Source organism: Nilaparvata lugens, chromosome 9 (assembly GCF_014356525.2).
Source record: "Nilaparvata lugens isolate BPH chromosome 9, ASM1435652v1, whole genome shotgun sequence".
NCBI lineage: Eukaryota > Metazoa > Arthropoda > Insecta > Hemiptera > Delphacidae > Nilaparvata > Nilaparvata lugens.
Window position 1 is genome coordinate 27,141,316 of NC_052512.1, and position 27,433 is coordinate 27,168,748.

Here is a 27,433-nt window from a genome sequence, read left to right on the forward strand (position 1 = left end):
TTGAATTCCCTTTAAAATCACCTACTTATGAAACCTTCTTCTTATTATCCTATCCTGTTTATCGTAATACTGAAGTTACCACCATTCATGAATATCCTTCCCTTATCCTGAGATATGACGAAATTTTATCTGGTAAATGTGAATTTTTGTGTGACAACTACTACTGCAGAAATGTGACAGTGATAAAAAATAAGTGTATAAGTGAAATGTTAGAAGATAAGAAATTAGAACACTGTAAACAATTAGTAATTAATGATTCTGCTTCTTTTGTAAAATTCATACCAATTATCAATCAATATCTATTGTACAAAATTGACAAAACTATTATTTTATCAGACAAAAAGAACACTACATTATATCCAAAATCAACTCAATTATTGTATCTTAATAAGTCAGAACAGTTATTCGAACATCCTAAAATACATGAATATTGGGAAAGTGATATATCAATCCCATCTGAAGTTCCATTTCGTAAATTGAAAACAAACTTTTCTTTTGATATTATACATGAAGCAAATATTAAGATTGAACCACTACTAGCAATAGAAGAACTTAGCATTGCAAAAGACGATACTTATTATATTTGGATTTTTATTATATGTTTTATTGTTATTCTTAGTATATTTATTGTATTTAAATTATATAACTTCATTAAATATGTAACTTCTTTACGAAATAATTGTAGAAATGTTAATGTAGCAGCAACTTCGCAAGCCCCAACATTTGTTCTTGGGCCTTGCCTCCAAACCCAAAATTCTGATCGCTGAGGACAGCTTCAGTCTAGGGGTGGAGGAGTTAAATATCTATAGTAATAGTATTACAACCCTATTGTTATAGAATATAGCTGACTATGCATTGTCTTCTTTATGTCTCAATTAATTATTTTCATTTAGTTCTACTCAAACTCTTGACGAGAGCACTCGGCTCCCGAAATTCTTTAATTCGGTATTTTCTGTAGTTGTAGTGTGTTAATAAAGTTTCAATTTTTAAAAACTCAGTCGTGTCGTCCAATCACTTAGCTTAGGACAATACCCAGCAGTTTAATCGGCTTAATTTATGGGAACTTGAGGAAATTTATAAAATTGCTCTAAAAATGATTGAAATTGATCAATCCCACTCATTTTTACATCAATATAATCAATAAATCAACATTCTATTTGATATTGATCAAGCTCAGCCACATTTTACATTGATATAATCAATAAATCATCATTCTTTGAGCCAGCCTGTTTTTGGTCACTCACTCACTGTCTTTTAAATACTCGTATAATCCAGTCAATGAAAAATTATTATGGAGGGAAACTTTTGGAAAAATTTTTGACCCCGTAGCTCTTTCAAGGGGGTGAACATATCAAAAGTCCTCACTCCTACCCCCTGTGCTAAGGTGGTGGGGGTGGTTAGAAGGTGCCATATTTTGTTTTTTTTTGCATATATCTCGAATAAATATGCGACTTCCGAAAATTTTTGTCAAACACAATCATAATATTAAAGCTCACAAATTATCCTACAAGTTTCATTTTCAACATTTTTCCATATCTCTCATAGTTTTCTAGGTATGAGCTCTCTAAGGTATCACATTTTGAAAAAAAACCCCTTCCGACGCCGATTTTTTTATCTTTTTGGCCTTATAACTTTTTAACGATTCATTGAAAAAGCTGTGCTAATTATGGGCTCATAGAGCATTATATTCTCTTCAATTTCATCTATGATCTCATTATTTTATCCATCTCCCAACGATTGTTGCAGCCGTTATAGTTTTGAGTGTGAAATCTTCAGTTTAACAACAATAGCTCAATTGCCAGGGAAATTGGGAGGAAATGTTTGGAACACAATATTTGACTTCGCAGCTTTGTTTGAACTAATTAGAAGGTGAACATATCAAAAGTCCTCATCCCTACTCCTTGAGCTTAAGGGATGAGGGTAGTTTAGCAGTTGCATTTTTTAATTTCTGGCTGACAAGCATGTAACTGGGAAACAATGCATTTCAGCGACATGGCTAACTGAGTAAAAATGAAGCTAGATATATTTCCTACAAGTTTTGTACAGTACAGCTTTGTGATATCTTCTTTAGTTTTTGAGATATTCACTTTTATAAATCACTTTTATAATTCAATTTATGTAAAATCTTTGAAACAACGGTTATTCTTCCAACTTTTTGCACTTTCAGGGCTTATTACTCAACAATGCATCGAAAAATGTAATTTTTTTACACAAGGGGTAGGAGTGAGAACTTTTACTCCCTTACTATCCTTAAAAGAAGAGCTACGGGGTGAAAAATTGTGTTCCAAAATTTCCCTCTTTAATCTTTCATTGACTGGACTATACGAGTATTTAAAAGACAGTGTGTTGTAGAGCATTCAATTCTCTTCAATTCAATGTAATATTTCATCATTTTATGCTTCCCATCAATTTTTATAGCAGTTTTAGTGTTGAGTGTGGTAGGAGTGAGGAATTTTTATATGCTTACCCCCTCACTATCCTTGAAAGGACTGCGAGGTCAAAAATTGGGTTCTAAACTTTTCCCTCTATATCTTTTTGAGCATTCGTCATCGTTGCCTGGACTAATATCTTATAACAAGTGAGTTAAGTGAGCCTCAATGACTCTTGAAAGGTTTTGAGCTGTGGAATTATTTTCTTTTTAATATTGAATTAAACTCGAGTATGCTCCTTGTTTCAGTTTAGCCTATTTTGCTGTATTTTATAATTTTTAATTTTTGGATTTATATTCTACTTTCTACTTTGTAAAAATGATCAAGGAATGAAAATTTTGTGAACAATTACAAGACAACCTATTCCGGACCAAGTGTAATCTTATTAAGTGTAGTATTATCTAAAATTGATTGATTGATTGAGTACTTTATTTATGTAGATTACAATATATACTGGCTTATACACTTATATACAATGGCTTACAATACAGCAAAATTATAGATGAATTTACATAATATAGGCTAAGAAAATAATTATTGAACTGTATATGATACGAAAAGCAATTTGTAATATAATAACTATAGATAATAATTATATTGTTATGCATATACATAAATTGGCGGAGCTTTGGACATATCAATGTCCATTCTTCGGAAAGAATATTAAAAATATCCTCCCCACTAACTCTCTACCAAAATTGGGAGAGAAATAGCACAAAATTACCTTATTTTTTCTCTCTCTATCATTTTTGATGATGTACTTATTGTATGAATCCATTAAGAATGGGATGCTTAGCCGCTGTATGCTGTCTTACCGAAATCTGTATGGGCGCCGTGACATTGGTGTCGGTGTTGTTCGGGTGACCCTCCACAGCCAGCAGCACAGTGTTTGTGTCGTTGGTCATTGGCTGCACCATTTTCCAGCTCACTTGGTCGGTCTTCATCAGTCGCACATAATCAGCCTCCGCATTGCTCACGTCCAACTTTCCCATGTCGTCAGTGTCGTTAAATTCAATTATCTGTCAAACAAATTTATTTATTTATTTATTCACAATGGAGACAACGGGTTTCCCCAAATATGTCTCATTTGCAATGAAAATGTTACTAATGAAAAATAAATGATAAAAATCATACAAATTAAATAAATAATACAAATAAAAAAAGTAACTAACTCAAGAAATACAAAGATTTCAAATATTCATGGAAAAAAGTAAAAATAAATATATAAAGAATTCAAAAATTATAAAAATTGAAGAATATATCAACAAATAATGAAGAAAAATTCAAAGAATATACTATCAATAGCATAAATAACATTCATATCTGAACGAAGTACCAAACCATATGCACATCCACACTATTAAACCAGAAATTTAGTTGATCAGCAGAATGTTTACACAAAATTATGATATAACGCTTTCCAGAATTTAGCGCAAGAAAACCAGAAGACATCCAGGGCCCAGACAAACTGTTATAACTTATTTGCATTCTATTAAGAGGGGAGTTGTAATTTCCAGTGTTCTTGATTGAGGAACCGAAAAAGAAAGCTCAGAGCACCGAGTCACTGGTGAGATATATATTCATTTTGGGAGAGCAGATATGCTGAATCAATTTCATTATTTAAGATTCCAAATAGGAACATAAGCGTTCTAACGTCACGCCTTACTTTCAAGGATGTCACATGGAATAAACTCCTCAATGACTCTGTTGGGAAGTCAAATGGACAAAAACTATTGCATTTTTTGAAATACATGAATCGTAATAATTTATTCTGCAGGCGTTCAAGAGTACTTATTCTAGTATTTATTAGTATTCAATAACTAGTATTTATTCAAGAGTACATGGTATGGATATCTCAGATGCATACTCAAGCAGACTTCTCACCAGTGACTTATATATCAAAATCAGGGGGTCACATCATTAAACGGCGAACAGGTTCTCAGGATGAAACCCATTTGTTGATTAGCTCTAGAAGCCATAGAATCAATGTGCAAGTTGGAAGATAGGTCTGAAAACTCAACTCCAAATCAACAATCAATTTCATTAGAAGCCAATATCGATCATCTATTGTTCATCTGTCTACCAAATCAAAGATAAATCGAATTGGTCATCAATTATCTGTGAAACAAATCAACAATCACTCTTATTAGCTATCAGTACCCATTAAACGTCATCAGTAAGTAGAATATATATTGAATTCAATCTGTTCACACATAAATCGACTTTATGCTAGTCGATGATTGAGTGAAATCTACGTAACAGTTTTAAAAATATAACTTTATAATCTGCAGGCAAGAATTTTCTCAAGCAAATAGCATCGTATTCAATGATCGGTAATATCAACTTTGTAACAGAATTTGTTATGTAAGGCTCAACTCACACTTACGCGACTCAAGTCGAGAAGAAACTCTAGTCTCTTCTCGACGCAGCATGTGTTTTCAAATGGCGACACTCAGACCAGTCGATTCTAGTCTCCTCGACCTCGCGGCTGGGAGACTGAGTCGAGCGTCAACTCGACATGTTGATCGAGTCTCGACTTGAGTTGCGTCGTACCGTGCATTTTTGATTAAAGTGATTATTTACCATTTTAGATAGAACAATAATAAGAATTAGATAAGACAATAATATGAATATATTATATTCATAATTATTATAAAATTTGTTACATGCTAAGTAGTGACGAATTAGATCTTAAATGTTTAATAAAAGAAAGGTTGGGAAATGGAGAAGCATGGGACTGAAGTAGTGACAATGAGCAGAAAAGTCACGTAAGGTCAAGAGACTGGAGTATCCTTGACTGGAGTCGCACGATTTGAGTCGAGGTAGTGTAAGTTGAGCCCAAGTGATGTCATTGAATAAAACTTGATTCGATTTTCTTATGATGAAATAATCTACACGATAATTGTTATTGTTAATGGAATTTTGAACAGCTGGAGTCAGAAAATTGGCTTTCTGAAACGGGGCGTAAAACGGGTCGATGTCAAACGAGGCAAACGACAGAAGAGTCCTGCGATAGTCGAGACCAGCGACGGTAGAGACCGGCGACATTCGAGGCCAGCGACGGTAGAGGACTCCTGAAAAAGTGGCCTCAAATTTCGCCTGCGTTAGGCGACAGTTGAGGCCACTCTAATTTTTGTACAGCCCCGACAGTCGAGACCTGTGACGGCAGAGGACTCCTGAAAAAGAGGACTCCTCCAATTGAGTTTCGTCAACAAAGGTGGTCAAGTCATATACATTCCAGTACTTGGATGATGGTCCCTAAACATATTTTTAAGTAATGGGAATCCATTACTACTGCATTATGCCTCCTTCATTGACAAATATAAATATTTATCTATCTTCTATCCATCTATAAGACGAGATCGTGTCTGTCTTTCTGTCTGTTTGTATGTGAGCTCATCACGCTTGAAATACTTGACTGATTAAGCTGTAATTCTTCACAAAGATGATCGTTCTGAAAATCCTTCAAGGATAAGCACTATCTACCTTCAAAGTTCATATGCTTTTTTTATGAAGGAAGTTTCCATTATTTAGTTTTCAACAAATCAGAAGTTATAATCATTATAAAATGTATTTTGTCTGGAATCGCATTAGGATGTGTCCTCAACTGTCGCCTGCTGCAAGCAAGTCTCTAATTTTTGTACAGGCCCGACAGTCGAGACCAGCGACATTCGAGGCCAGCGACGGTAGAGGACTCCTGAAAAAGAGGCCTGAAATGTCGCCTGCGTTAGGCGACAGTTGAGGCCACTCTAATTTTCGTACACTCCCGACAGTCGAGGCCTACGACCGTAGAGGACTGTAAAACAGTCCTCTACGGTCGTAGGCTTCGAATGTCGTCGGTCTCGACTGTCGCGCCCCCCGTAAAACGACTAACGATTTTAAAAATAAATTTCGAAAAACTAGAAAATAAAGTAAAAATAAAGAGAAAATAGTGTAAAGTTACAGCTATTTTGTATTATTTAGAAATGTTTCATTTCGTCAAGGAAAAACGTTTCCAATTAATTAAGTTATAGAAATGAGAAAATAAAGATTATCATAAAACTGTGACTACGCTCCGTTTCGGAAAGTCAATTTTCTGACTCTAGCTGTTTAAAGTCTAGAACTTAGCTAAATCCCGAGCTCGGAAACCGGCCATTAAAATGCGAATCTTCATTTTATAAATGACCAATGCAATAATAAATATGGTAATGTACAATTGTAGAGATTTTTCAAGTTAAGATAATTTTACAAACAAACATTCACTCGTTAAATGAGAAATCATCATATAGTTCCAGTTTACCGAGATTACAATACTATTGTTGTGATAATTTGCAAGATGACGACGACTGTTCATGGCTAAACCACTCCTCGCTCATTACAACAGCCAATTAGAGTGTACATGATAAAAATCTATAGTGAGATTCCCTTCAGAATGTCAGAATTGGTTGAATGGGAGCCGTTTATTTTATATATCAGGAACTCTGACAGTAGGCCTACAATGTGCGCAGATTCAACTCACACTTTTTACTTTCCTTGCCCTATTACCATAAGTGAGAAAAGTATAGTTTTCCAAAAAAATTTAAGGTTCCCAATTTCTAAATTTCTATACGTTTCAAGATCCCCTGAGTCCAAAAAAATAGTTTATGGGTTGGTCTATATAAGTGTGGGTGTGTGTGTGTGTGTATGAGTGTATGTATGTCTGTGTACACAATATCTCATCTCCCAATTAACGGAATGATTTTTAGATAATCACTTTCATCAATCATAACCTCACTTTCATTAAAAATGCACAGTACTATGAAACTCAAGTCAAGGCTCGACCAACATGTCGGTCGAGTCGACGCTCGACTCAGTGTCACAGTCGTGAGGTCGCGGAGACTAGAATCGACTGGTCTGAGTGTCGCCATTTGAAAACACATGCTGCGTCGAGAAGAGACTAGAGTCGCAGTCTCTTCTCGACTTGAGTCGCGTAAGTGTGAGTTGAACATTATAAGGAGAGAATAGTTTCTATACTTGACTCCAGTTAATTGTTTTAATGAGAAGATTGTTTCAATTTTCGGAACAAAATATTTCAAACTAGCAGGTAACCCGTGCTTCGCAAGGGTCTATTTTAAAAATTAACAAACTGAAAACTTGACGTAATGGAATCTAGAAGAATTGAAAATAGGTCTATAAGAATCTTTGGTTAATAAGGAATTTATATGCAACATTTCAAGTAAATCAGTCCAGTAGTTCAGACGTGATGATGCGTCAAACATAATATTTTCCTATCCTTAAGTTCTAATCTATACACGTGTATAAGACAGTTCTTCCTTCATTATAGTACAGAAGATGATAGATAGATGGATGATTATATCAGTATCTTTGAATTAGAATAACTTTTGAGAGGTTTGAGAAATCGATGTGAGGTTTTCACCATATTTTCTCTTGAAATCCTGTATCGGAATCATATATCATTTTCTTCTCTTGAAGAAATAAAAAAAAATATTATATTATGATCACCTCCATTAAGAAAAATGAAGTTGGATTCGAAATGGCGATTCAAAAATGGTGGACGGGAAACCTGTTTTTATTATTCGAATAGGATTCCCAATCATACCTATCTTCTAAATTTCCTTTTAAAAGAAATGTTCATCTGCTTCCATACAACACCTGGAAGCATGACAAATTGAAAATTTGACAAACTGAAAACTTGATGTAATCAAATCTTGAAGAATCGAAAATAGGCCTGTAACATCCTCGGTTAATTAAGAATCTATGTGCAAAATTTAAAGTTAATCAGTCCAGTAATTTTCATATTCCGTACATGTATAAGCCAGTTCTTTACTTAATTATAGTATAGATTATGATGTTGCTTTGACCTGTGATCTGTATAAATGTGTAAAGGTGCTTACAGATTTACGCGCCACGAACATGAGCAATTCACTTTCAATCAGCTGATGCCAAGCTTTTTATATCTGTATCTTACCGTTCCTGTAAAAATACAGATATAATCAGCTGATTAAAAGTGAATTGCTCATGTTCGCGGCGCGTAAATCTGTAAGCACCTTTACAGGACATTTATACAGATCACAGGTCAAAGCAACATAATAATCTATACTATAATAAAGTAAAGAACTGGCTTATACATGTACGGAATAGGAAAATAATGTTTGACACACAATCACGTCTTTACTACTGGACTGATTAACTTTAAATTTTGCACATAGATTCTGATTAAAAGTGAATTGCTCATGTTCGTGGCGCGTATATCTGTACGCACCTTAACATCTAAAGGTGCGACCTCACATGCTGAAGCGAACCTCGAACCGAGCAACAAATCGTGCATTCCGCTGAACATCGCGCCTTTCAGCGAACATGAGCATGTTTCGTGCTAAGATAAAAATCAGCTGTTAAACATTCGCCGTACCGTACTCCGAACCGTTCGCCGTGACGCTCGCCTCTGTTTCAACTGTTCGCCGTACCGCAATCCGAACGCTGAACTTTTCAGCCAATCAGAGTCCTCGATTACAATTCGCCATGCAGTTTTCTCTACAATTTTGGCTATCCATCACAAGAGTGTAAACATGCGAACACGCATACAGAAGTATATTGGCCTTATTTTTATTTCGATTAAATTCATGTTTTGGACAATTCATTGTTACGAATGATAAATTGATAGGACCTGATAAATATTTTCTAATTCAAATGAAGTAACTTCTATAAAAATAATGAATGGATAAATACAAATATTAAAATATTGTTGACCAAGAATTCAGTACAACGACAATAATAATAACTATTATCAACAATGAATTATTCATTCAACTAATTCTGTACTGATAAAATTATAATATTTTTTTTATGGATACTCAATTTCATCAACTAGCCATGAACTGACTGAAATAAATACTTCTATTCCCATGTATTTAATTAATAGAATTATATAAATCTACAGTGGTCATATCTAAATTCACAAAGAGATCGATTGTTTTTGGCTAGAAACATGAAAACATTCAACGCAGAAATCATTGTTATTTTACTAAATGATAGGATAAGTTGAATTGTTTCCCTTTCAGGGGGAGTTTTGACAACCCACACAACTCATTTTTCATTTGAAGGAATATCGAAAAGGTGCATAGGACCTTATTTTTTTTGTTCAGCATGCCAAAATACCCCTCATTTCAATATGAGAATTTTCGACTGACTGTACAGTGAGTCTATCATTCTATTAGGGTTCGAATAGTTTTGGAATTGTAATTAAATAAGAATGGAAGAGAATTCATTTATGAATAATTGAATAATAATATAAATGAATAATTCATTTATGTAAAAATATCAACACCTTTATTCAAAGACATGTAAACTGCATGCGTATTCATATTGCTGATACAGCATTGATAAAACTGTAAACGTTCATTTAGCACTTTGTCTCAAAAAACTGTTCTAGCTGAAAAAATTAATAATCTATGCCACGTGTAGGCCTATACCACAGTATACATACAGTATGGAAACTTGGCTAGTACCTTGGCGCAAAAATCCGCCATCTTGTTAGGAAGCACCGCATTGTAATAGCACAGAATAGGTACAGAGTTTCCATTGTAATCAAACCCATTTCAATTGAACTTGTAATCAAACGCCTATCTAACCAATGCTTTTTACATGACGCAAATACTAGACACGTCACGTGACCTTAGTAAGTTCCAATCCTGGTCTTCTGATTGGCTCGTGACAGTGAACGAGATCAATTGATCCGGATCATTAAAGTGATCCGAACCTACCATCAATACTATTACAATGCGGCGCTTCCTAACAATATGGCGGATTTTTGCGTCAGGGTACTAGCCAAGTTTCCATACTGTATATATACTGTGGTATAGTCCTACACGTGGCATGGATTATTAATTTTTCAGCTAGAACAGTTTTTTGAGACAAAGTGCTAAATAAACGTTTACAGTTTTATCAATGCTGTATCAGCAATATGAATACGCATGCAGTTTATATGCTTTGAATAAAGATGTTGATATTTCCTTTATTATAGTATAGAAGATGATAGATATATGGATATATATCATCCATCAATCTATCATCTTCTATTCTATAATAAAGAAAAGAACTGGCTTAAACACGTATACACGTGTAAAGGATAGGAAAATTGTGTTTGACTCATCATCACGTCTGAACTACTGGACTGATTTACTTGAAATGCTGCATATAAATTCTTAATCAACCGAGGATTCTAATAGGCCTATTTTCAATTCTTTCATTACGTCAAGTTTTCAGTTTGTCAAGTTTTAAAATAGACCCTTGCGAAGCACGGGTTACCTGCTAGTAGATTAATATTTATTTTATTTTTGAGTGTTAAGTAGAAGGAATTTTGTTACAAATTCGGATCTTAATCTTTCTAAATTCAAAATTAATTGTTTCAAGTGTTTGTGTTTTGTTTCAATGTGGAGATTAGTGAAGAATTGGAAAGTCGCACATAACATTTATTTGGACGATTTATTTTATGAAATTGGGATGAAAAGATGTTTTGGACTGTAGTCTGTTTCTTTGTCCTTGAGTTAATTGTAAATGATAAATAAATAAATATATTGGTCTATTATTATTGTTGATACTGTAGTAAAATTGTACATGCTGTATCTATTTGCATCTGAAATACTTGATTCTCTCATGAGTTGATTTCCATTTTTATTGTAATGTGAATTGTTGATGTAATTTTTATTGCACACATTGTTGTGTAATTACATTTTTTATTAGTATGTAATATTACGTTAATGTGATTAAATGTTGTGTTCACTTTGATTTAAAATCAATTTTGGAGCATTAGCTTGTGTTCAGATTGTAGATATGGTTTTGATGCATGAGACATTTTCTGGTCCTAAATACAGAGTGCAAAAAATCTAGGGTGTTTCCAAAAAAATCTTAGGCCAAGAACCTAGAATGTTTATTTATTTATTGGATAGAACAATGTTTCAAGCGATTTCCGCCAAAACCTGCCATCGGACAGAAGAAAATCATTCTCTCTTATTTTCAGATAAAAGAATTCTGAAATCCGAAGAAACGTAATCATTTGCAACTCTCTCTCTAATGAGTAATGAGTTAGGCTACAATTTTTTCAATGAGTTAAATTTTAGGAAAAATATTTTTTATGAATTACAGTTTTAATCAACAATATTTTCTGATTTTCACCATTTGAGTGTACAATTCAAAATCCCTATGTGTTTGATATATATCTATACTATAATATATATAGACTTCCTGTTTAATTGACAAAGGGGGCCCAGCTCCCGAAAATTTTCGTCTAAATGTAAGTTTTTAAGTGTTTTTAATCTATCCGTGTCATGTGTATCCTGCTTCAATTTATATACTATAATATATATATATATATTATATATATATATATATATATATATATATATATATATATATATATATATATATATATATATACACAGGGTGTCCCAGATAAGGTGTAAACCCCGGCTACCATAGATTTAACATGCAATTTGCAACAAAAAATGATCAGTAAAATTTTCTCCTATCGACCTTCGTTTTCGAGATATATCGATTTTTCAATATTTTTTGAGTAGGCGTACTTCTAGTCATCAAATCGTCAATATCTCAAGAACCATTGGTCTTAAGTGGATTTTAAGGACATCGTTGAAAAGAGGACAAAATTTCACATTGATTTGAGGTATAAAACATGCCAAAGTCGATTATTGAGTAGTATTTTTTAGCGGTCAAAGTTGAAAAAGAGTGATTTTTGAAGTTTTTTTGAAAACTTCAGACACATTTTTCTCAATTTTTTTTTTCAGGGTACGAAATAATTTTCATAGCGCAAAAACTTCCTTTTTCGATTATTTTTCGAATGAGACCAAATACAGGTGTCTAGCTCAAATCCTTGAATCAGAATTTCAGTTTAAACTCGATTTTTAATTAAAAACGAGACTTATCTTGTTTGAGTGTGAATAATTGTCTACAATTTGATAGCTTTGTGTCGAGTGATTGAGGGCGTAAAAATACTTTTTCTATAGGAAATTTGGCTGATAAATTCAATGAAACTGGTTAGAAGTCTGTATCTGCAATTGTTATTGAGATACAAGTTGGAAAAGTTCAAAGTCGAGTTAAAATCTAAACTTTTCAAACAGTTTTTTGTCATGAGTCACAGTTCACTCGTGATGGTATCAACAATTTACGAAACCAACATTCATGGGCAGAAGAGAACCCTCATGCAACAATTGAACGTAACTTTCAATACCGTTTTAACATTAATGTATGGTGTGGTGTTATTGATGATAAGCTAATTGGACCGTTTATTTTTCTAGAGCGCTTAACAGGTCAGGCGTACTTACAGTTTCTTCAAGAAGAATTACCGACATTGCTGGAATATGTTCCTCTTGCAACGCGACGCAAGATGTACTTCCAGCATGATGGCGCACCGCCACATTTTTCAAATGATGTTGCCACCTATCTAAATCATCAGTTCCCAAATAAATGGATCGGTCGTGGTGGTCCTATACACTGGCCACCAAGGTCACCAGATCATACGCCATTGGACTTCTGCATATGGGGATGGATGAAAGATCATGTTTACGAGGTCAAAGTAAATTCCCGTGAGGCGTTACTTGATCGAATTAATGAAGCCTTTGTGCAGTTAAAGGAGAGCCCCGTAGAACTACGAAAAGCAACAAGAGCAATTCTTAAACGAGCAGAAAGATGCATTGAAGTTAATGGCAACATTTTTGAGCATTTACTGTAATTTTATTGCATAACTTTACATTACAGTTTTCAATAAAACTTCCTTTAATCGATTATCTGTTCACTTTCTGTATACTTTAATCATACCGTTTTGTTAAGAATTAAATTTTCTACAAGTTTTGTTCTGAAATTTGATCAGTTTATTGGTAAAATAACAAAGCGATTGCTGGTCAAATGTAAAAATTGTGTTTTTTTACTCAATGTTTTTGCATTTTACACTGGATTACTCAAAAACTACTCATCTTACAGTTCTGGGACCTGTTCTAATCAATTTTTCAGGTAAAAAACCATAAGAAACAATGGCATTTGCCCCTAAATTTAACTTCCCAGAATTTCAGAGAGTCTTCATTTACTCAGCGGAACTGAAATCCAGGCGAAATCTTTAACCCTGTATAACTCGCTAACGAAACATTTCCGGACCTATGTTTATATAAGTTTTTTTCATTATTTTTACATATTGAATGAGCTCTCAAAGTTACCGCATATCCTCGTGAATCACCCTGTATATAGAAAGGGATTGTATTATACATGTATGGAATACGAAAAACATGTTTGACCATAATCACGTCTGAACTACAGAACTAATTAACTTGTAATTTTGCATGAAGATTCTAAATTTAATTTATAAATTTGTATATTATTTTATGGCAAATAAATGAATTTGAATTCGAAATCGAATTCACCGAAGATGATTATAGGCTTATTTTCTTTTTTAATCAATTGTTATAGTTGATTTGTTATATAGTGGGGTCCACGTTATAATAGTAGTGGAGAAAGATAGGAGAAAAAAGTTGCCGATCCTCTGTCTTGACCTTCTATAGACGGTAGCTGATACAGGTATAGTGATGTAATATTACCGGTTCATTCTCGTTTAAAATAATCAATTATCCTATTATATTGAGCGAGCAATTTCTGTATACATATATTTATATGGTTATGTAGTTATATGGGTATATATTTATGTTCAACGGATCTCGAAAACTGCTCTAACGATTTCCAAGAAATTTGGAACATATTAGGTTTATGATATAAAAATCCAATTGCAATGGGTCTCATCCCTGGGAAAACTTGCTGAACGACATTAAAAGGATAATTCATCCTTGGCTGAAACAGCTGAGACTTTTGTCATCTGTGGATACTAAAAAGTGAGCGAGTGATTCTGTGGAAAATCAAGATATCGCATCCCCGAAATTCATAAGCTGACGTATAGCCAGCTGTAAAATATAAACACGATCATTTTAGAGAATTGTGTTCTGTTTATCAATAAATAAAAATCTGGTGTGGTACACTCACACAACTTTCCTTGCTCATTGAACTGTAAGCCTCATTCTTAAACGAGAATAATTTAGGGGAATAACATAATGACGATTGGCGGCAACATATTTGAAACTACGATCAGACTACTGTAGATGTGCATATATAATTGTTTTCAGAGTACTTTTTTCTTTGTGTAAATTGTGGAATGCGATGATTTTTTTAAAAGTCGTCAAAACAGCTGTTCTACAGATGAAATATCTCGACTATGTGTGTTCTTTTTATAAACTGCTCTACCTACCTACCTCATTCATGCACGAGAGGGAGTTTACAAAGTCCATTTCTTGAGGATGAGGTGGACCCCATTAGTTTCCCAGGAAAAAGACTCATGCCAGTTGATAGAGCTGATAAATGAGTGTAGAGGGTATGAATTTGAAATAAATCGGTCGTCATTTTTGAGAAAATCGTGAAAAACATGTTTTTTTTAAGTAACTATCGGCCATTTTTCTCAAGAATATTACGGAGCTCCTGCAATTTTCCCAGGAATGAGACTCATGTCAGTTGATATGGCTTATAAATAGCTATCCATGGTATAAATTTAAAGGAAATCGTTGGAGCCGTTTTCGAGAAAACCGTGAAAAACATGGTTTTTTAGAAATTATCCGCCATTTTTCTCAAGAATATTACGGAGCTCCTGCAATTTTCCCAGAAATGAGACTCATGTAAGTTGATAGGGCTTATAAATAGCTATATATGGTATGAATTTGAAGAAAATCGTTAGAGCCGTTTTCGAGAAAACTGTGAAAAACATGGTTTTTTAGTAATTATCCGCCATTTTTTCCGCCATCTTGAATTGAATTTTTTTGAATTTCTTACTGTCGGGTCCTCATGGTATAAGGACCTTAAGTTTAAAATTTCAAGTCAATCGGTTAATTAGGAATGGAGTAATCGTGTTCACAGACATACACACAGACAGACCAACACCCAAAAATCATGTTTTTGGACTCAGGGGACCTTGAAACGTATAGAAAACTTGAAATTGGGGTACCTTAATTTTTTTTGGAAAGCAATACTTTCCTTACCTATGGTAGGAGGGCAAGGAAAGTAAAAATAACGATCAAAGCTCGGTGCACCGATATTATAAAGTTTAAGTGAGATAAAAGCCCAATCAAATAGTTTTTCTATAATAATTATTACAGTTGTTAATACTGCCAGCATGGAATTATAAAACTGAATTTAATCTATTTGTGCTTTTAACACAACGTTGCAGAGCACGGGTAACATTTGCTCGTTTTGTATAAAGATGAGAATGTAAAGGAACAGATGGTAGGTGGTAGGCGTACTCACAGCATCAACGACCACCGATATCACGTATTTGGGCTGACTGGTGAACGAGATGGAGTGAGCGACATGATTGGAAGCGTAGCTGGTCCAGTTGACGAGCAGTGAGCAGTTGCGGTCGGTGAGAGCGAGCATCAGCGAAGGCTGCCGGCTGACGTCCCAGATGTGATGCAGAGTGTCGTTGGCGCCCTCTGACCTGATGTGAACTAGCAACAGGTCGTCACAGCCACTCGCAGGCAGAGCACAGCCCGGGTTCACAAAAGTCGACAGCTGCAACACAAAAATCAACCGCTTGTCATCGAGCACACATTATCAATCAATAATCCTATTATAGGCCTACTAGTTGTTCTTTGAACAGTAGACCTTGCGCTCAGTAAGTTATATTGACCTGTTGTTATGTTTTCTCAAAAATCAATGAATAATTTATCAATTCAAAATATCTAGAAAAAATCCTAATTGAACATAGAGCTTTCTGTCCTATCGTACCGTGACGTGTCGTCCCGGAATGTGAGTGTGAGTGCTGTTATCATTATCAGGTCTGGCTGCAACTGTCTACAACGTTGATGGAAAGATACATTTTCAAGATGTTCGATGTTTTTGAACGGGTAGTAATGTTTTTGAACATTTCAAGTAAATCAGTCCAGTAGTTCAGACGTGATGATGCGTCAAACATAATATTTTCCTATCCTTAAGTTCTAATCTATACACGTGTATAAGACAGTTCTTCCTTCATTATAGTATAGACGATGATAGATAGATGGATGATTATATCAGTATCTTTGAATTAGAATAATTTTTGAGAGGTTTGAGAAATCGATGTGCGGTTTTCACCATATTTTCTCTTGAAATCCTGTATCGGAATCATATATCATTATTTTCAAACATAATAATTTTACTATCCTTTACACGTGTTTGAGGCTGTGCATAGGCTATAAATAAACATTTTTAGATGAGTAAGAGAATGCAGTGTCATCAGCAAAACACGTTGCAATGCCATTGAACTTGTAAGAGCATAAGAATAGGTCATTAATGTACACAAGAAATAGTAGAGGTCCAAGAACAGATCCTTGGGGCACACCATTGCTAATACTAAGAATGTTACTATTTACACCTCCAATGGAAACTGCTGCCTATTCTCAAGGTATGATTTCATTCATTCTGAAGCCCTGCTACGAATACCAGCAGCATTTAGTTTTTTAAGTGGAATAGAATGGTCAACCGTATCAAATGCTTTCTTTATGGCAAGGAATAGTCCAGAAACCTTTACATTTCTTGCATTCAATCCCGAATAAATCTATGAAATGAAGTTATATAATGCCATTTCAGTACTCAAACCATCCTGAAATCCAAATTGGCTCTTATAAAAAAATCTGGTGTGGTACACTCACACAACTTTCCTTGCTCATTGAACTATAAGCCTCATTATCAAACGAGAATAATTTAGGGGAATAACATAATGACGATTGACGGCAACATATTTGCAACTACGATCTGACTACTGTATATGTGTATATACAATTGTTTTCAGAGTACTTTTTCCTTTATGTAAATTGTGAAATTTGATGATTTTTTTTTAAATTCGTCAAAACAGCTGTTCTACAGATGGAATATCTTGACTATGACTGTGTTCTTTTTATAAACTGCTCTACCTACCGTACCCACGGTATATGGAAGAAGAAAAAGTAAAAACCGTGTACCTACCTATCTCATGCACGAGAAGGAGGTTACAAAGTCAATTTCTCAAGGATTGGGTGGACCCCCCATTAGTACCCTAGGAAAAAGACTCATGTCAGTTGATAGAGCTAATAAATAGCTATACAGGGTATAGATTTGAAAAGAATCGTTAGAGCCGTTTTTGAGAAAATCGTGAAAAACATGGTTTTTTAGTAACTGTCATTTTTCTCAAGAATATTACGGAGCTCCTACAATTTTCTCAGAAATGAGACTCATGTCAGTTGATAGGGCTTATAAATAGCTATCCATGGTATAAATTTGCAGAGAATCGTTAGAGCCGTTTTCGAGAAAGCCGTGAAAAACATGGCTTTTTAGTCATTATCCGCCATTTTTCTCAAGAATATTACGGAGCTCCTGGAATTTTCCCATGAATGAGACTCATGTAAGTTGATAGGGCTTATAAATAGCTATCCATGGTATAAATTTGAAGGAAATCGTTGGAGCCGTTTTCGGGAAAACTGTGAAAAACATGGTATTTTAGTCATTATCCGCCATTTTTCTCAAGAATATTACGGAGCTCCTGAAATTTTCCCTGGAATGAGACTTATGCCAGTTGATAGGGCTTATAAATAGCTATCCATGGTATGAATTTGAAGAAAATCGTTAGAGCCGTTTTCGAGAAAACCGTGAAAAACATGGTTTTTTAGTAATTATCCGCCATTTTTTCCGCCATCTTGAATTGAATTTTATTGAATTTCTTATTGTCGGATCCTCATGGTATAAGGACCTTAAGTTTAAAATTTCAAGTCAATCGGTTAATTAGGAATGGAGTTATCGTGTTCACAGACATACACACATACACACACACACACACATACACACACACAGACCAATACCCAAAAATCATGTTTTTGGACTCAGGGGACCTTGAAACGTATAGAAAACTTGAAATTGTGGTACCTTAATTTTTTTTGGAAAGCAATACTTTCCTTACCTATGGTAGAAGGGCAAGGAAAGTAAAAAGTTATTACTCTTCAAAAAGTGAAAAATCCTCCTTCTCACAATCTTCTCAAATATTTTTGAGAACACAGACAGGAGAGTTATTGGTCTGTAATTTGAAGGATCCGATCGACTTCCACTCTTGAATATAGGAATCACCTTGGCAATCTTCAAGGGACCAGGGAAAATACCTGTATATATACTTGCATTAAAGATATCATATAGGACTGGAACCAATGGAACGGCAATTTTTTTTTAAATATGCGAGGAGATACAATCAGGACCAGGAGACTTACCATCCTTCAAATAATTTATTTCAGTAAGGATCTCATCGAAATCTATTGGTCTCATGAAAATAGACATTCCCTGATTTGAAACAAGCTTTGTAATTATCTATAGTATTTTGAGTCAACGAACTCATAGAAGAAATTAGTCTGGTAGAAACTCCAATGAAGTAATTATTGAAAGAATCAGCTAGCATTTGCTCATCAGATATTACCGCATCATCTATTTTCAATTCAATAGTCTGATTCTTCTTCGAGGTCTGTCCACATGAATTATTTATTTCCTTCCATTGGTTTTTTATAGATAGGCTAGGTCTTTCGAATTCGAATAGTACTTTGTTTTCTCTAGTTTGATCCATGTTTTTCAAAGCAATATAAGAATTTTTGAGCCTATTATTATTAGGATTCCTATATAGTGCCTTAAAAATCTTATCACGATTTTTTATTGGTATACATAAACCGTATGTCATCCAAGGTTTGAGCTTTTCAAGTCGGGTATGACTCTGACTTAATACCACCGTGCGTTTGGACTGGTTCACTGGTTCAAATAGTTCTTCAAGACATCTAAAAATAAAGACATTTTAGTATTTATATTGTCACTCAAATAAAGGGGATCCCAATCATGGTGCATCAATGATATTAATTTATCATAATCAATTCTAGGCTATCTTTTTTAAAATTAGCTGGAGTATTTTTATGAACACTTGACTCTGAGATAGCAATCGACACAGCTCGGTGATCAGTTAGCTGAGTATCAATAACATAACTACTAAACTTATGTTTATGTTTTATTGACCTGAAGAAGATATGATCTACGCATGTTGAGCTTGACGAAGTCACTCTGGTGTCTATATCAATAAGCGATCTATATCCATTACTACTCATAATTTCCAGATATTCGAGCGTATTACTATTATTCATATCATTTATATTGATATTGAGGCCGCCTATTATCAAAGTATCCGAGTCCAAGAAAGTAACAAGGCTACTCAAGAATTGACTGCTCTCAACTCCATGCCATCTATATAAGCACAAAATACTAAATTTAAAAGTTCACACTCTAAGAAAATGGAGTCAGATCCATCAATAATACAATCAATTTTAGAGCATCGAAGGCCACTCTCCACTGAAACATAAACCATTATACCTGATGCTGCAGTAAAATCACTACCAGCATGGAAACTCTCATAACCTTCAATATTAAATAATCGATGATCATGACAAGATTGAAGCCAAGTCTCAGACACAACAATGATTGATGGTAACTTCTTCCAAGAATTAATACAGTATAAGTGAAAAAGTTATTGAAAATTCTATTTATACTGCGTATATTCTGATGCACTATGGTTCTATTACCATCATCTGCTAGGGAGGATGAATTTATTTCATCTATACCTAAAATATAACTACAGCTACCGGTACCTTCCATTATGAACACAAGTAAATTTTATAATACTATTAACAACATTCACTGAAACGCGAAGGAGACTTGTCAGTCTGTTCACTCCCATGCTTTACAATGTGTTTGTGTTTGGGTGCGTAAGCCTTATGTGCCACAAGCACACGCATTTCACTTCTCACACCTGAAAAGTTTCTGTACAAATACAGATATAATGATACATCAAGGCGAAATTGTATGTACCATTAATGAAATTTGATCATTAATTCTGAAAAATGTAGAAGGAAAATTGAAATTTGGGCTTCCAGGTGCACAAGATTGATATTTTTAGAATATATGTGCAAAATTTGGAGATCTAAATCATTCCCGTTTTTCCGGTACCTATGCAATCCACAAGTTGACTTGTTTTGATGCGAACAAACGAACACACGAACAAACACAACCCTACTCTCTCTTATTATATAGAAGATGGCGGCTGATTGAGCTTCATCAATTAAGTTATTTCTTTAAAAACTAAAACTTCAATCAGCTGCCATTTTGGATAGAAGTATCATAGAGCATTTTGATTGATGTCATCTTTCTTGTTTTAGAAAGGACTTGAAAATGATGTACCACACAATGGGTGTTCACATTTGAAATTTAATTAATTTATTTATTTAATCATTCAGAATAATTACACAACTTACAGAAAAGTACCACAGGCTTATAAGCCCAAAACGATATTCGAGTTACAACCCCTAGTCACCCCCTTAGGAGGGGTTTTATTTCAGTTGTTCGTCTAAAGATAGATTATTTGACCAAAAACTTATCCTGAAAGTTACAGTATTATATCAACAACAGTATTCAATTTATTGAAGGGTTCCTAGACGTATGACTCACTCTGTATAATAGGCTACACCAACGTTAGTAGACAGTCTACTACTAACTTTGAGGCTACACTACTCTAAGAATTATATGAATAATTATTATAATTATATACTTCTTATGCAGTTTACCCAAAAAAACTTCCAATCCGGAATCAATGACAATTTGTTTCAATTTTTTATGTAGTGTTAAGGCCGGTCCTGACGCTCAAGTTTACCATCAGTCTTTTGCTCAAGCAATAGTCGGAACATAGAAGTCATTGCGTGTGGACGGTAAAACGGATGGGTCGTCAAGCTTAAAATGTATCGGCCGGGAATCGTTTTCCAGCCGACCGTCCTTCTTTTGCCTAGCCACCAAAACCTAAATCGTGTAAAAATGAAGATAAAGAATTTGTGATTCCATATTCGGATTCATCGCCCTCAAATTAATAAAATACCTCGCGAGTACTCGAAAATGTGCAAGTTTTTTTCTCAATTGGATAAAACGCCATTTATTTTTTGTTCTTTCTTGGTTCTCATGATACTCTCAGAATTTGATGTTGACATTATGATGTAATATCATAATATTTCAAGATGTACTATATTGTTGATATTAAGAATACTATCTACAAAATTTCAATACAATTACAATCACTGTCTCGAGATATAGCATGTAAACAAAGCCATTTAGCGATTAGCAGTAATATTATCTGTCATTATATTTTTAAATACTTAGAGTAACATGATTAGACGACAAATATAGCACTATCCAGTTGAATCAGGGAATATAATTAAAGACGATAAAATTATTACTCATCAACCGGATATATTAGATAACTGAGCTTTTGAGCACAAAAATAGGAAAACGGACCGACAAAAGACGGATGCGTGTGGACGCAATTTTACATCCGTCTTTTGCTTGAACCGAACGATCCGTCTTTTGCGTGAGTGGAAGACTGACGGTAACTTGAGCGTCTGGACCGGCCTTTAGATACTATCATAAATATCCTTATAAAAATTGTTACAATCAAGAATTCCATACAGTAAAATCTCACTGTTCCAGCTTATCGGTTAATAGGTGAATGCCATCAGGTCAAATGGTGTAGGGATGGTTAGCTCTTGACGCGGTCTTCTCATATAGCTTTGCTAGTCTAACACTGCAATTATATTTCTTTTTTCAACCCTATCAGTGCATCATTGCTTCCAGTTATTATTGATGATGCAATAAATATAAAAGAGGAAATTCGTGGTTGTAACAACTTCAAACTTATTGTTCAATTGAAGCTTTAAAAAAATCATAATTGCTTGGAAATATAGATGAGAAGTATTGAGGCTTTTTCCCAATGTTGTTTCAACATTTTCATAAAAAATAAATTGATTGGTTGATTGATTTAACAGGAATTCAATTTGATAGCACATTAGATTCGGAACACATAAAAGACTTATATAATGTTATCCAATGTAGTCAGCTCCTGTTGTATAAGCTTATGAAGATTCCTCGACTACATAATTAGAACAATATGGATATAGTTGCTCTACGCTAAGCTTATACTCAATTGAATTATTCTAAGAATGAATAACAATGTTGTTAAGGACACATTCCAATCTTGCGATGAATAATAATGACGACATAGAACAGGAAGTGCCAGTATTATAAATGAAGTCATCGGATGCATGGAAAACAGTTAGCCTAGTATTCTTTACATGGGCAATGATGACATACTTTGCAATGAATAATTCGGAGACAGTTCTAATGATTGTGAAACAAACTCTTAGCAGAAGATTACAGCTACTAAAAGCCCAATTTGTTTCTAGAAACGTATTAAAATTGATAACCTAGTTAAAATCTGGAAAAATTAATATGGAAAATCGATTTCGAAAATAAAAGAGAATGAAAAATGTAAATAATATGATAACTAGGTATCAATCAACAGTAAACAATTGAAAAAATAAATTGATTTTAAAAATGCACAAAATGAAATAAACTTTTTTAAGAACAAAAAAATTAATAATAAATGTTAAATATAATTGAAGAACAAAAAAATAACTAAGAAAGCCTTGTGCAGACCACTGCAAATCACATGAGGCAATACCTTCCCCTACCGTATCATTTTCCCTGTTTTCATTAATAATTCAACCTGTATCATTATTAATTTGCTATGCACCATCATCTTCTTCTGTTGCTTTCGTTGTTTTATTTCAACCATTCAAAAGTACAGTTTGTAAGAATAGAAACTGTTGGTAAGAATAATGCACATCTTCAAACCTCCAACAGTAACAGAGTAAGTTATTATCAATAGAATGAAAGAGCGAGTAGAAAATTGCGACAATTGACTTGGAATTGAAACCAATAGAGGATCAATTAAGAGAGTGAGAGAATGATACAAGACCTACAATAAAAATCCAATTGATGGGTAATATGACCTTATCCACCTATTACAAGTAAAGTTATCACTCACTCTACTCACAAGGAATGTCTATAACTAGACAACAATCCTTATACAGGTTAGCCAATGAAGTAAGGGGGATTTTGAATACGGTAGCTATTGAACACACATTTTTCAACGAATAAACTCAATTTTTATTCATCTAGTGTGCGCCTCACATAATGTCATTTTAATATTCAGGAAGAAACAATTATAGTAAAATTAACTATGCAGGGGAGGATAAGAATAAAAATGGGGGAATGAGAAACATATGAAAATTACACAGCATACACCAGTATATTAATGATATTGATTTTTTTATGCCATACTTATGCAACCAATAAGTAATAGCATTAAAAATCAAAGTAGACTGTTAGAGACATCTCCTTGGTGTATCTTGAAGCCGCACCAAATTTCAGTGCTTCCCTCAACTCATTTCAAAGTTATGAGTATTCAAAAAATAGGTTCGAAAAGTTGAAGGCCGAAAGTTTTTTACAACCTTTTAATTTGTAAGTAAAACACTGGAAAATCATGATTTAAATGTTAAATACTTAATTAGGATTATATTTTATTATAGCCTAGTTGGAAATTATGCTTGAAAATTGTGCTTAAAAATTGCAAACTTGGAGATTATTCTTGAAAAACACTTGAAAATTGAAAGTGAAAATATAAATATAATTGAAATTTTTTCAAATATATTAGTCCAGGCAATGAATGCTCAAAAAAGGCTATAGAGGAAAAAGTTTGGAAGACATTTACTGACCCCGCAGTTCTGTTTAGGGTAGCGAGGAGGTTAACATATCAAAAGTCCCCATCCCTACCCCCTGTGCTGATGGGGTGGAGGTGGTTCAAAGGTACCATATTTGGTTTCATGCATACAACTCGAAAACTATGCATTTTACAGACATGACTATCCTATAAGAAATTAAAGCTTACATAATTTCCTATAATATTGATCTAACAACTTTTTCTATATCTCTTTCACTTTTCGAGATATCCACTCTAAAAGATGTGACATTTTTTTTTTTTAATTTTCCCTCAATTATTTTACTATTTTTGCTCTTATTACTTTTTGAATATCGATGGGAAAAATCCATGCTGATCATAAGCTTATAGAGCATCAAATTCTCTTCAATTTGATGTATAATTTCACAAGTTTACGCACAATCCCCACGACTGTTGCAGCAGCTTCATTCTTCAGTCATGCAAAAATAGACCAATTGACAAAGGAATTTGGAGAGAATGTTTTGAACACAATTTTTGATTTCACAGCTTTGTTGGGACCAGTTAGGGGGTAAACATATCAAAAGTCCCCATCCTTATCCCTTGTGCTAGAGGGATGAGGGTGGTTTAAAAGTTGCATTTTTCAATGTTTTGCTTAAACGCTCATATCTTGGGAAAGATGCGTCCAACCGACATGATTAGCTATTCAAAAATAAAGCTTGATAAATTCTCTACAATATTTGCTCTGTGGTCATTTGTGATATCTCCAATAGGTTTCGAGATATACGCTCTTGAATGTGTAAAATTGTTAAAATAACAGCTTTTAATCCTATTTTTTGATGTTTCAGGGCCTACAACTCTCCAACAATGCATCATGAAAATGAATGCTCATCGTAGATTGGTAGAGCTTTGTTTTCTCTTTAATTTGATATATTGTTTCACTACTTAATGTTTTCCTTCTATTGTGATAGCAAATTCAATGGGGGGTGAAATTTTTATTTTGTAACAATTGATCACTTGACAATGTAATTTGAGTCTGGAACATCTGGTACACAATTTTTGACTTTGTAGTTTAATGAAGACTAGTTGGGAGGTGAACATAGCCAAAATACACATCTCTAGCCCGTCTTTTGAAGGCGTGGAGCTGCTAAGTTGACAATTGTTGCAGAGTGAAAATTTCACCCCCCACATTGAATATGCTATAACAATAGAAGGAAAACATTAAGTAGTGAAATAATACATCAAATTAAAGAGAAAACAAAGCTCTACCAAAATATGATGAGCATTCATTTTTATGATGCATTGTTGGAGAGTTGTAGGCCCTGAAGAATCAAAAAAATAGAATTAAAAGCTGTTAGCCTATTTTAACAATTTTACACTTCTAAGAGCGTATATTTCGAAAACTGTTGGAGATATCACAAATCACCACTGAACAAATATTGTAGAGAATTTATCAAGCTTCATTTCTGAATAGTTAGTCATGTCGGTTGAACACATTTTTTTCAAGATATGAGCGTGGAAGCAAAACATTGAAAAATGCAACTTTTGAACCACCCGCATCCCTTTAGCACAAGGGATAGGGATGGGGACTTTTGATATGTTTACCCCCTAACTGGTCCCAACAAAGCTGTGAAATCAAAAAATGTGTTCAAAACATTATCTCCAAATTCCTTTGTCAATTGGTCTATTTTTGCATGACTGAAGATCTCACTCTACACTTTTTTTTCAGATTACGTCCTAAAGACTCCAGTCATGGAGTATAAGACAAGTCATGTTATTACATAATAATTCTAACACTAAGTAGTTCAACCTAGTTTAGGTTTGAAAGGAATTCTTGTACACTATAAAAAGCTCTATCAACTAAATATTTTTTCATTTGTTTTTTTGAAAATCTTCAAATCATCATTACTTTTCAAGATTTGAGGTAGCTTGTTATAAAATTTCCTACCAATATAATCTGGTTTTTGTTCAAATAACCTACTATTGTGACCCATTATATGATAATCTGCTCTGTTTCGCGTATTATACTCATGAACATCTGAATTCTGGATCACACCACTCGTTTTCACATGCATTACAACTTCATATACATACAAAGATGGCACAGTTAATAGACCAAGCTTTTTAAATAAAGGCCAACAAGAGTCTAACCTATTCACTTTCTCTTTACATCTGAGTGCCTTCTTTTGAATCTTAAACACTCTGTCCATATTTTGTTGAGATGAATTACCCCAAACTAAAATAGCATACCTAATATGAGATAGTATAAGTCCATGGTAAGCAGTTAACAGTAGTTTTTTATCATTCAGCCTAGCAAGCTGCCGCAGGACAAATACCCCAGATGATATCTTATTACATATCCTCTCAATGTAAGGATGCCATGTTAATTTCCTGTCCAATAAAATTCCCAAGAATGCTACTTTCTCTTCTTGGTCTAATTCATTTTCCTCTACAAACAAATTTATTTCTCTATCCTCTACTGAATTATATTTACTTTTGAATTGTAGGAATTGACATTTCTTACTATTTATTGTTAATTGCCTTTGCTTCAAGAATTGGACAATTGACTGTACTCCAGTAAAAGCATTTATTTCTAGACTATCTAATAAATCATTGTTAAAGATAAGCGATGTGTCATCAGCAAACAACAGAGCTCTGTGATCTTTTAACTCTTTTGGTAATTGGTTCACATACAACAGAAACAGTAAGGGACCCAGAATTGAGCCTTGAGGTACTCCAGCCTGGACCTCCAGTTTTTGAGATTTAATTTTTACTATTTCATTCCCATCCACCTTGGTAAGCTCAACACACTGGTTTCTACCTATGATAAATGATTCAAACCATTTTAGTTCTATACCATTCACACCTATATACAGTTTATATACAAGTTACAAATGTCTATAGCCTACTATCATCCATATAATTTCCATATTCATCGATTATCCTAGGGACATTAGTAACTGTATCTTTTTGAGCTGCTCTCCTATTTCTATTAATTACCTCCCAAACAGCAGAGTTAAAATTGGTACTAGTTGTTAATATTTCAGCTGTTTTCTTACACTTAGCTTTCCTCACTTCTTTTGCATAGTTTTTCTTTAGACATTTGTATTTGACTTCACTCGGAACATCCCTCACTAATTTAAATTCCTCATAAGCTTCCCTAACAATATTTCTTTGAGTAAGAATATCTTCAGTTATCCATTCATCTACTTTGTTTAATTTACTTTTTACTTTGACTTTTTTTATCGGACAGCATACACTAATGTGAAATCTTAGAGTATCAATGAATTGCTTATATTTGTAATTTAGGTTACAACTGTTATAAACACTACTCCAATTTTCT

General features: G+C 33.9%; 1 protein-coding gene across 1 annotated transcript in view; it reads right to left on the minus strand.

Annotated features, from left to right (window-relative positions):
• The window catches only part of LOC111053546 (glycosylated lysosomal membrane protein), a 56,525-nt gene that overhangs the window by 24,933 nt on the left and 4,159 nt on the right, over positions 1-27,433 (minus strand). The window contains exons 2-3 of the mRNA XM_039435720.1: positions 15,750-16,013; positions 3,245-3,448 (exon numbers count right to left, since the gene is read on the minus strand). Coding sequence (XP_039291654.1) covers positions 3,245-3,448; positions 15,750-16,013 — 468 coding nt within the window. The remainder of the gene's footprint in view (positions 1-3,244; positions 3,449-15,749; positions 16,014-27,433) is intronic.